This window comes from Zonotrichia albicollis, chromosome 17 (genome assembly GCF_047830755.1).
Source record: "Zonotrichia albicollis isolate bZonAlb1 chromosome 17, bZonAlb1.hap1, whole genome shotgun sequence".
Classification (NCBI taxonomy): domain Eukaryota; kingdom Metazoa; phylum Chordata; class Aves; order Passeriformes; family Passerellidae; genus Zonotrichia; species Zonotrichia albicollis.
In genome coordinates, this window is record NC_133835.1 from 9,120,866 (window position 1) to 9,133,293 (window position 12,428).

The following is a 12,428-nucleotide window of genomic DNA, read 5'->3' on the forward strand; positions in this document are numbered from 1 at the left end:
ATGAAGGCTTTAAAAGTTGAGCATCTACCAGAATTCTTCAGGCCACATGGCCACAACAAAACTTTCCAGGAAGCCAATGAACCAGGAAAGCTCAGCTGAAGATTTTCCACAAAATAAAATTTTAGCAGATCAGGCTTTCTTCATAAGCCAGTTCGCAGGCAGTACAGTAACTCAAGTCTATTACTCCTTCAAAAAGAACTAAAAAAATGTCCCAAACCAAACCATTGCACCTAACAGCAAGAAGAACACAAAGTGAGCAGATTTAAGAGTCACTTTCAAGCAAACTTCTATAAAATACAGGCTTGCTTTTATTTCTCATATCAGAAAATCCTCTTTTAAAGTAAGTATAAATAATTTATACAATCTTTAACCCTAGCTAGAGTGAACCTATGAAAGTGGTTTATTTTGCACTGTCAGTACAGTTATTTAAACATGAAAATAGCACATGATGGCCCAGTAGGATTCTAAATCACACTTCACTTCCCATTGGAAAGGTTTTAAGAAGAGTAAATATTTATTTATTGGCAAATTTCTCAGCCCAGGAATGAGTCTCCTAACCAAAATCTTAACATCACTAAAATTAGGGGGGAACAAATTTGTTGCAGCTAAATCTTAGTGCATTACTTACATTTTGACAAAAAGTCACAGATGACAAATGAATTGCACACAAAATCCTCTACAGAGCAGTTCCCTGGGAAATGGTGGGGACAAAAATAAACTTCCTTCCCTCAGAAAGAAAACAGGGGAAAAAAGGCCTGGAGGTTTGTTTTTTTGGTTGTTTTTTTGGTTGTTTTTGAGGGGGGGGGGTTGCTGTTGTTAGGATTTGTTGGTTAGTTACTTTTTCTTTTCTGAGAATGTAAGAGAACTGAAGATTTAAACTGCATGGCATTTCATCTGTATCAACTTTCTCAGCATGTTTCTCCACTTAAAACCAAAGACCAAAGGTGAAGAGCACCAAAATGCTCACTAGTGCACTCCTCCACCACTCTGCTCCCTAGAGAAAACATGCCAACTGGAATTTAACCAAAAATGTGTTGTTTCCTCCCCCCTCTCCCTTCAGAGAAAAGTAAAAACAGATTAAGGAAGAACTCCAATTCACTCCAATGCTTTATTACACAAAAACCCAACAAACACACCCCACTTCTCTGCTTCCCCTGTGTCCTGTCCATGTTTCCACTCCCAAGACATTCCAACATTTTTAAAATTCCTCTGCAAAGGAGCTCTGTAAGGTGAGACTGGGTTTGAAATGCTTCCTTGCACAACAAGACACTGTGTGCATGCAAGTTTCACTCTTATCCAGTTAAAGACAACAGAAATGCACAGGATTCCTACTCCCCATCTGCCCTGTGCTGAAAAGAATGGAGAACAAAACCCCTTAGGAACTGAAAAAAACAGTAAAGGAGAGAAAAAGGAGACTCAGAATTTTCATGGAGGGTAACTCTGTGCAAAGACACTGCTCAGGATTTCCACAATTTCCACAACAGCAGTGTTTTCCCACACCTGTGTTTGAGGAACAGCAGCACACAATTCTGAGAGAGTTTCAATTTCTTGATACTATATAACACCAAACTATATTCACATGATCATCTTTGTCCAAAATAGATATAAGTAACAGTTCCAAAAAGGAACAGTTGCCAAAAAATAAACTCCTTTACCCCATTCTGAAACCAATCATCCCTTGTTTTAAGTTGGTCATTCCAACCACAGCTCTGAACTGGAGGAGAAAGAGGCAGATGTTTGTAAATAGCTCAAACCAGAGCCTTGGGCCAGAGGGGTCACTCGGGGCTCAGGGTTTCATGCAAACAAGGAGCAGCATTTCTCCCTGACGAGCAGGGATGGGAATGTTTAACTGCAGCCCAACAGTGCAGGGGCTCATGGGCTGGGATGCACAGGAAGAAAATAAAAGTTTCACCATTCACCTATAGAAGTACAGAAAGGGCAGGGATTTGGGAGGCATGTGATTTTCAGTAAACTTAAAGAAAAATACTAATTCCATTTTCATTACCAAACTTGATAGCCCCACTGAATTGTCAGTGATTGCAGGACAAAAAGAGCCCCAAATCCCTACACAAATTTATTAACATTGGTCTGCTCAGGATTCACTAAAATTTCTCCAACTTCAAGCCAACACTGCCCCATCATAGAGAACATTAAAACAACATCTCTGTTTAGAATCTGTAGCAGACACAATCCAGAAAGTCCATGAGTGAAGTTCAAACAGCAGAGTAGAACACTGCACACTTCCAGCATTTCACCATCCATTAAATCTTTGTTTCCACAGTACAAACAAGAACAAGGAAAATCTAACTCCAGCAGCACAACTTAAAATAGCAGGGAGTCATCATTAAACATTTCACTCTTGTCCAAAGCTTTAAACCAGAGACTTGGCTGTGGCCTTTCACTTGTCAAACTATCCACCTGAAGTTATGGGTCAGCCAATGTGCAGGAGCTGGGCAGCAAAACGGGCAATCAAAACACAGGATTTCAGAGAAAAATCCATTTATTAACCTTCATTAGCTCTGACAGCACATGAAGAATTTCAAGAGAAAACCAGGACTGAAAATGAGAGGTAAGTGAAAACTGCTGTCCTCCACATCTCAGGACGAGGGTTAATTAGAATTCAAAATTAAGAAACTGTAAAGTTAAAAATTTTAGAGGGAATAAAAGACCAGATATGCATATTTTGCTATATTGTTATTAAAAGCAGCAATTGATTTTTGCAGATTTAGTTAATGAAAACATGTAAACTACAATGTTGAATAAATAAACAAATGAAATCCAAGACAATTATTTCTTACCAGTAACAAACTGGGTTCCAGGTCTAGTGTTTCTCCTACAACAGCTGAGGACATCAACAGCCCCAGGGCAGCACAGGTAGTGCCCTGTTTGTGACCTTCTGACAGCACTGGTGGGAACTCTTGTAGGAGAAAGACAGAACTATGACAAAAAACAAAACCAGAACAAATGATTAGCAATAAACTAACAGTGAAATGTTTTGAAGTCCTTTCCCTCCAAACTCACAGTTATGGCATCCTTACTTGTGACTTAATGAATTCCAAAAAAGTCAACTCCAAGCACATCAATACATTGAAATGAATTAAAGCCTGGCTACCACTTTGCAATAATGTAAACAAGAGTTACTTCTTAAAGGTATGGGAACAAAAAGGTCTAATTTTAGCTACTAAAACTTCAATCAGACCCTTGAACAACAGGGTTTCCTGTTTGGGAGCTTTTCAAAACATTCTCACTTTAATGACTCTTTAAAGAGACTCACCTTATCTGACCTATAAAATACTGAGCTTTAAAAGCTACCAGAACAGCTCCTGAAAGAAATTTGCAGTGAAATACTCAGGAGAATTTGCTCTCGAAATGTTCAGCTGCCAATTTCTAGTGGCTGACACCAGCCACTGGAAAGAGACCAAACAATCTCAAGATCTGTAAAGTTTTGTGTAAAATACAAATATTTAGGTATAGTAAGCCACATTTACAGACAGGCTTCTCAGAAAAAACCTGAGTATTTATGGTTACAAGGCACAAGGAGTAGGAATAGTTCAACTACACCAAGGCTTCTGTCTGTGAGGATATATTCACTAAAACTATCATCTTAGACACCTATTTTTCTTGTATAAAACAGACTCTTTTGTTCAGAGTAGCATATACACCATCCTGGCAACATTTAAAATCTAACACTTCTGAGTCTACTTTATTCAAAAGTTCATATTGTTAGCCATAATAAAGTCCTTTTTGATCTCTGCATTTCAAATATCTTCAATACACAGATTAGCTCTCTTAATGAAAATAAGCTATAAATCAATATTGGTGATTTCAAGACTGACCTTCTGTAGTAACAGATTGTGAAAAGAAACATCAGAAGATAAAAGTTAAGGAAGCTTTTCCAACACAAATTAATGTCATTATAGAAGGTGAAATAAAATATCAAATAAACAAACAAAGTAATTAGGAAAATCCAAGCATTCTTATGGCAAACAGCAGAACTGAAAATCTTGAAAACAAATATGACCCAATTGAAGCAAACACCAGTGACTTTGTTCTCTGTTTCTATTCTGGACTGCCAAGTCTTGCCTTTCTCTATTTCTGATTGCTTCTCCATAGCAATTGTTTTGGCGAGCTCCTTTTAGTGCTGTTATTTGGACAGTTAAGAAAAAATAAAGGAGTGAAGTGAGGGAGCCAGAGCAACCCAGACACATGGGAAACTACTTTGTTAGCAAAGTGCAACAAGGTGTATGTATTTCTACTGTTAAAACTCTCACTTACACCTGTCCCAGAGCACAAAAAGAGCCAGAACAGATTGGTAAAAATGGCAAAGCTGAGCCCTGCACTTTTTCTTCTTTGCTTGGAGCTGTGCACCTGTTTCCCTGTTGTGATCAAACAGATGAGAACCAAGGGACGGTGATGGATGGAGGCACCTCTGCCACAAGGAAGGAGCAGAACAACCACAGGTATTTCTCCAGTTCTTGCAGATGACCAAGATTTCTAAATGAGCCTTTGTTATAATTGTTAAGTCAAGTTTTATGAGGAAGTTTCAGCACTCATAACAACGTTCTCTCCAGGTCCCCTTTCTCTTTCCTGCACCACATGACAAAAATATCTTTGAAATGCTGAGAGCTTACCGATACTTGAAAGTGTTTCCTGTCAGCAAAAATAAACCTTGCAATGTTTCACAGCTGGGCAGTACATGTTTCAATGAAGAGAGGAGAATGGTCTCTGCTGAGAAGCTCCAGAAGGTTCATCAGATGTCCTGTGTTTGAGAATGGAAAGAATAGAAGGCAAAAATTAAAATCCAAATTTTAACTCAATGCAAAGCCCTTCAAGTGTCACATAATTACAAGCAATGTTTAAAATAGCTGCACATTTACAACACTGTTTGCCAATTTAACAAGAAACATTCTGATATATTCCTATAATTAATCACACAGGAAATATTATTTTGCCCTTGTGTTAATGTAAAGAAGGAGTTTAACATACCAGTTCCTGACTATGCTTCCAGAAGTGCTTTGAAAATGTCACTCTAAAAAATCAGCAGTTTATAAAAGGATTTAAAGAAAATTTAACAACATTGTTTCAATTGACATGTAAGTTTCAGTTAATGTTTCTGTGCCCTCTGCCACCCACACACTTTAAATGGGGTTGGAATTAATCTCACCTCATGGTTATAGTGATTCCACTCCAAACCAAAATATTTGCCTAAGGTTACAGAAAAATCATGTGTCCATGTTGTGTGAAAAGAACAGATTTGAATTTTATTCCCATCCAGCTCGACTGAATCACAGCCTTCAAAAGCCAGCAATGACCCCCAGATTTTAACCACAAAGGTACTGAGGAAAGCACTTTGCTTCTCTTGCAAACATTAAAAAATACTTAAAAAAAAAACCAAAGAAACAACCCAAACACAAAAATGAAGAGGTAAATAACTAACAGAAGCTTTACTTTCCATGCCTGTAAAAGCTATGCACCTGAAATGCAATATTCCAGTGGGTAACAAGTTGCTGATCCCACAGGATGCACCTTTGCACCAGGGCACAGGTGTGTGCACCCAGTTCCAGCTGCTCACCCACAGAAATATTTCCACTGCACTTGCATTTCCTCTGCATTTCCCTTATTCATTTCCCCAGAACTTCCAGCCCTGTCCATCTGCCTGTCTCCCATCCTGGTACAGTAACAGTTGCTCAAATCATTCCCCTGTTTTTGATCTCTGTTCTCTCTCTCATCTGGGTGCACCAGGAGAAAAACAGACCCAACACTACTCATGTTGTGGACCCTGTAGAACACAGCAAGGACTTGGCAGAACTGGTACAAAGTAGCAGGTTTGAGAAGTCTGGTGACATCAAAAAAAAAAAAGAATTTAGCTCCAGATATATCTGCTAATGTAGCAGCAAAGATTAAAAAACAACCCAAAAAATTCAAATGCCTGTGGTTCATATGACACTTACCTGTCCAAGTGCCATTAGATCTCCTTAAGATCTTCTGCAAAATCTTAAGCTTTTATTTTAAAAAGACACAGAGGAAATCTAAGCAAAAAACCTCTGCCCTTGTGCATCTATTAGTCAAAAAAACAACATAAAAAGTACCTTAAAAAAAAAGAGGATTAGAGAACTGTAAACTTTTCACACTGGGAATTGCCCTGAAGAATGGTTTCCCCCAAACTTTCTCATTGGCTTTTGGCTTTTTAATTAGGGGATCTTTGCCAAAATTCCCAAACTCAATATGTAGAAAGGGAGGGAGCCAAAGGAGGAAGAATCATGAGGTGATTTTAAAAAGAAGAAAATCAGGGTAAAAACCAACAGAAAGATCACCCAAAAGACACACAAGGAGTCGTGAATAATCTAAGAGTAAAAGAATCAACCAGTGTAAAACTAAAGATAACACATGAAGGGCTCTGAGAACAACCTAATTCTGTTTGTGTAATTCATGGGACAAACCCTCCCTGCCCTACGTAAGGATCCTGGTTTACTTTTTAGCACAAATCTCATAATCCAGATTTGATCAACTACTACTAAAAAAAAAAAAAATAGGGTGGGGTGGGAGTGAAGCCAAGAAGGAGACATTGGTAACAAGAAGGAAGTCAAAATGCGCATTTTATATTTAGCCACCACCTCATTCTCCAGCCTTATAGTAGCAGGACTGTTAAGAGCAACTGGGCCCTGACTACTTCATTTATTGGCACTTAAATTAGTTGGGTTTGGATATTTTAAGCACCTAATGTCCAATACAGACCATTGATTCTTCTGTTTCATGGCATGATCTGAGCACTAGTCAGGAAGGCATTTCCTCAGATGCTGTATCAGTGCAAAAGGTGCAAATTTTGTTTAACCCTTTCCTCTAAGAGAGTGAGCCAAAGCCCTGAAATACTGAAATATCAGCTTCTGCATGGGGTGAGAAATACCAGGAAGCAAACTCATTTGGATGGAATAAGCAGTTTGTTCAATACATGGCAAGGAAATAATTAGGAATGATAACTAGTTATTTCAATATACAGAGGTATAAATATATCCTTTAATATACAAAACCCTGCTCATTTTCTAAGCAGGATTCTTGGGCAGGTCAGGTCCTGGTATTGACATTCTCCTTAACAAGTGTATTTTAGTCCACACACAAGCTCATAGATGTGTTTGTAGAGTTCTTTTGACACCTTGGTGCCTCTTTCCAGTACAGGAGATGCCAACTCAGAGTCACTATAAAGCAAACACAGGACAACTTCCAACATTTGCAGGGTGTTTTTCTTCCCAAGGGCACACATGAGTCAAATGAGCAGCAGGACAAGATCATCACTGTCTGGGCTGGGATAAAAGCCAGCCACATCCCCAAAAATCAAGGCAAAAAGGTGAAATTCAGCTCTAATTCAGTATCTACCTGTCATATTTCAGCAAAGCCACCTCTGCCCTCCTGTGCCAGGGACATCCTTACCTATGCACAACTGAACTCTGCCAAGTGGGAACACATTTCCATCTCATTGGAATGGCTGTCAAGGATCTCACCCTGTGCTCAGGAGCTATTCCAAACCAGCAGCTCAGCAGCAGCTTGATGTTTCTTAAATACAGGGGTATGAAAGAAAGTTAAAGCAACTGTTCAGAAAATAACTGCACCACAGCTGACTTGGTAAGGGACAGCAAACCCCACCCACAGCCTCTGGACTCCACCACATCCCAGAGGGAATTCACCCAGGACTTCACACTGGTTTGCCTTTAAGAAGAATAAGCACTTTTAGTACAATTTTTCATCAGTATAACTGAAAATGTTTCGGAGAGCTGAGTAAACCCCTGTTTCAGAGAAGGGGAGATGGGTAACAAGAAGTTACACACCAGCACATTCAATCAAAGCTGGAGGATGGGAACTGAGTCCCAAAGAGCAGCTTTCCCTCTAAATTGGACACCCTTGTGCATCCAAGGCAGCACAAACCAGAAATCTATTGATCTGTTTAGGGAAGTTGAGATTCTTCCCTCTTGCAGCTCAAGGAAAGAAGCCCCACATGAAGTGATACAAGCTCTTATTTCTCATCCTGCCTAAAGGAGTGCAGATCCAGAGGAACTGAGAAACCCAACAGAAGGATGTGTTTAAGGGGGCTGCAAACACAAACATACAAAAAGTCCTCAGTAAGGGAATAAAGTGAAGTTTTGAAGCAACAAATTTTAACACTGGAGCCCTGACTGTTTGTGTGCTTGCCCAAACATCACCAAAACTCCCACGGAGATGCTTTGGGGATGCAGTAGGATGGCAGGATTTCCTACAGACCAAATTCCTGCCTCTGCCTCACAGCCAGGTCCCAACATGACCCCTGCTCTGTGCACACAACCTGCTCGCTTTCACTATGAACACACTCCCAGTTTCAAATATCACACACAGAAAACACAGGTGAGCTCCACACTTCAAAACATTCCAGCCTAATGCAAGCCAGGAGCGAAATATAAAAATGGAATTAATCTCTGTGTGTAAAGTGTCTGAATTTTCCAGGGTAGTGCTGCCAGCCAGGAGTGGACACAAATTGCTGCCTCCTGGGAATTGTAACAGACATGTGGGATAACCATTACAACTGCAGGTAGGTCTTCAAAGACTTCAACTAAACCCTCTCTCCCTGCCCTTCTGTTTGCCCATTAAAATAGGAGCATGGAAAACCCCTGTGAATGTTTTTTACCAATTTAGGGGGAGTCTGGAAAGCGTTACAGAGCACTCTGGAGCAGCCAGAAAAACCAGCAACACGAAGGGAAAAATGTCCTGGGAAAGGTTGAGCTGTTTATGAAATAATTCTGCCCTGAAAGCAGGCAGTGGCAGTTTGGATTGGGTGTCAGCCTGCTGCTGCTGGGAGGAGAGGAAACTTTGCTTAGAAACTTCAAAAACACGGATCTAAAAAAAAAAATAAAAAAAGAAAATCCACCCAAGTGGATAGCAAAGACAAAAAGAATATGCTGAACCTCACAGAAACACAGCACATCACCAGAGGAAAAGCAGGCAATTAAGAGATCTTCCAAACATGAGGCATTTTTCCTTTTGACAGAGGGCTGCTGGGGAGGGGGGAGCTGCTAAACTGGTTTTCCTCAAAGCACTTCCAGATATTAAAAAAAGAAAAAAAAATCCTCTTGCAAGGAACCTATCCACTGTTGTACAACTGTCCCAGAAAACAAAGACCACGGGGAGAAAGTGGCCCATTTTCTCCAGCCTCCAAGAACCCCAAGTACAGGTCATGTTTTCAAAGGCTCAGTCCTACACACCCCAGATCAGAGCAGCATTTCAAGCACAGAAATAAACACCTAAGGTGAGAGTTACTAGAATGCCCCGTTTTTGGTACCAGCCTGAAATTGACTCTGAAATTGCACCCAGGCGAACACACAGCCTCTGAAAACAACCGCGAGTGAAGTTTCACTGTGAGTGAGTTTCCCCCTCCTGGACACGCTGCATCAAAACCAAAAGATTCGTTTTCTATTTCAGTTATCCCATGAACGCACCAAACCACGGGATATTTTTCAGCAATTTGGGAGCCCCCTGAATCCTGTCCTGCAGCTCATTCTGCTCTGCCTGCTCCCTGTCAGCTCCCAAGAAACACCTCAAAGCTGTAATTCCTCACCACATGTTGAAAATATTGTGACTAATAATACACTCCACCCATTTTTTTTCCATCACTAAGGATTTCAAAATATAAAACTTGACAAACAGTGAGAGAGTTTAGAAGGGGAAAGTCAAATTTTATTTCCAATTAAAAGAGGCTATAAAAGCATAAAAGTGAGGTATTGATTAAAGTGAAAGAGCTATCCAGTCACAGAAAGCTTCTTCTTCAAAAATTATGTTTTTCTCACTATTCTTAGGTATCACTGCCTTTTCTTATAATCCCCACAGGGAAATAAAAAGAGAAAAAATACTCCCTGTCTTTTTTGAGAAAACACATTCAAGGCATTAGTAGCAGGGCTGATCTGTGCATACAGAGAACCCACACTCAATAAATACTTGATTGAGTCCACAAACTGAGACCTACATCTCAATGACAGCAACTAAATGCTAAAAATGATACCAGTGATGCAATTAAAACGCATGCACGAACTTTGGTACAGGTGTCTACAACGCCACTGTTTGCTAAACACATCTCCTAATTAGCATGGCTTTAAACAATGCTGATAATAATCCCGTTCTGAAAAGCTTGCCAAATGAATCATTGGGATTGCAAAATAAAAAGCATGAGGAATTCATTAAAGAGCTGTTAAACTCTCCTTTGTTTATCTTTCCTCGGTCAGGTGTAAAGATAAATAAATATGGATTTATGTCTCCGGATTCCGTCCGAATGCTCCGCTCCACAATAACGTGCCGGGGAAGAACCTCCTCAGGAGGTACCAACATCTTTTTTTCTCCTCTCCGTTTCAAAAGAGAAATCCTCCCACTATTACAGTCCTGAAAATCTGCTCCATTCTCTATTTGTCATCTGGGATTGAGTTATCAGACACTACTTGTATTACTTTGGGAACTGACATGTCTATTTACAGAGACACAAAGGCAATCCAGCAGCACAACCCCTGCTTTTCCCAGCACCTCTCCTTCTCCCCTCCGCCAAATTCTACCAGCACTTTTTTCTGGGGAGGGGGGAGGACACCTCACTAGTTTCCCAGCATGACAGAGAACATTTCCAGCCACTTTTGCACTTGTTACAGCCTTATGAAAAATCACCTATATCCCCCCCAAAGGAACAGCATTATTCTTTCAAGGCTCTTTTTGTTTGTTTGCTTGTTGGGGTTTTTTGTATTTCTTTTTTTAAAAGAGGGTCACTTCCCCCATTTCAGCCTGCAATTAAAATGGAGGCAAGGCCAGGCGATCTATGTCTGGCTTTAGGGGGAGACAATAACCCAAAACAGGCCTGGCTTTAAAAAAAAAAAAAAAAAAAAAAAGAAAAAAAAAAAAAGAGGAGAGAGAGGAGAGGGAGAAAGAGAAAGAGAGACACGCAGAAAGAGAGAAATACAACATGCTTCACCAGTATTATTACCTCATCCCTTTTTCCAAGCAGTTTTGAACCACACTCCTGACAAACTCTTGGTCCAACTTGCACGGATGCTGGTTTTTAGGGGGCGGAAAGGGTTTTAATGCTGGAGCCGGGATTGAGGCTGGCTATCCGCAAGTGGAGCTGCTGTTAAAATGCCCCCTTGTCTCTTCTCCTCTCCCTTGAGCTGGGTGTTGACGCAGCAGAAATTACCAGCTGGAAAATTCCCCTTTTGGAGGTTACGGGGAGGAGGGGGGGGCGGGCGGAGGAGCGAGGGGAGGGGAGGGCCGGGGGAGGGGGGTTAAACCCGGCACTTACCAAGTTAAGCCATCCACCCACACCAAATAGGACATCGCGTCCCAAAGAAGGCTCCGTGCCCCCCTCGGCGGGCAGGGCGCGACCGGCCGCGCTCCCCCCGCGGCGGGCGGCCAGTGGGGGGAATAGCGGGGATAAAAACGGGGATAAAAGCGGGCATAGGGAGCAAAACGGGCATAATAAGGGCGGTAATAACGGGGATAACACCGGGGCGGCGGTGCGGGAGAGGCGGGGGGGGCTCCCCGCCGCCCCTCGAGGGGTGGGGGGGCGGCCATGGCGACCCCCGCTCGCCCCGGGGGGCGGGGGGCGGCGCGCTTACCTGTGCCCCATGGAGGAGAGCGGGGTGTCGGAGCGGCCGGAGCGGTGGCTCCGTCGGTCACTCCGTGCCTCTCCTCCCGGGTGGGGAGGGGAAGGGGAAGGGGGGGCGGAGGGCGGAGGAGGGGGGGGGAGAACCCGGCGGAGGGGGGGAAGGGGGGGGCGCCCGGGCGCGCTCCCGACGCTCCCTCGGGCGCGCGGGGCGCGAGCCCGCGGCGGGCGGGGGGGGCGCGGGGGGGCGGGGCCGCGCGGCGCGTGCCGGCGCTGTCCCCGCCCACTCTCCCCCAGCGGCGGGCGGTGATTGGGCGGCGGCCTCTCAGTCGGCCACGCCCCCTCGCCACGCCCCCCTCCCCTTGCGCCGGGGGAGCGGGGGCGCCGCCGGCGGCGCTGCCACTGCCGGACACCGGAAGTGAGGGAGGGCGGGGGCGCGCGGCGCGCGGGGCACGCCGGGACAGCGCGGGGGCTGCGCTGAGGCGGGGGCGGCAGCGGGAGCTCGGGAGCGCTCCCGGTGCTGATGCCGGTCCTGATCCCGATCCGAACCCCGCTCCTGCTCCGGACCTCCCCGGGTGTCTCCTGTCCCCGGCAGGTGCGCCTGGCACCGGGAGAGGCGGCTGTGCGCCCTCCGCGGGGCGCGTCCCCTGAGCCCCGCCGCGAGGTGCTGGAGCGGAGCAGCGCCGCAGCCTCCTCCGGACCTCGCAGAGAGAAACAAAAATCACTTTCCCCCTGTTGTACGCACTGAAGTGTATTTCACACAATGCCCTGAAACTGAATGATGTGAAATAAACGCAGTTCGGAGCCCCCTGACCCGTAATGGCCAGAGAGCGAG

The 12,428-nt window shown here is 43.6% G+C and overlaps 1 protein-coding gene across 11 annotated transcripts in view; it reads right to left on the minus strand.

The window, feature by feature from the left end:
- ZBTB46 (zinc finger and BTB domain containing 46) overlaps positions 1 to 11,829 on the minus strand; it is a 50,952-nt gene extending 39,123 nt beyond the window's left edge. For 3 of the 11 annotated variants that reach the window (XM_074553617.1, XM_074553616.1, XM_074553607.1), the window contains exons 1-4: positions 11,291 to 11,600; positions 10,979 to 11,159; positions 4,632 to 4,759; positions 2,799 to 2,937 (exon numbers count right to left, since the gene is read on the minus strand). In XM_074553617.1, coding sequence (XP_074409718.1) covers positions 2,799 to 2,852 — 54 coding nt within the window. In that variant the 5' untranslated portion in view covers positions 2,853 to 2,937; positions 4,632 to 4,759; positions 10,979 to 11,159; positions 11,291 to 11,600. The other 8 variants (XM_074553608.1, XM_074553610.1, XM_074553611.1 and 5 more) reach the window with 8 other exon arrangements.
- Between the last annotated feature and the right edge of the window lie 599 nt (positions 11,830 to 12,428).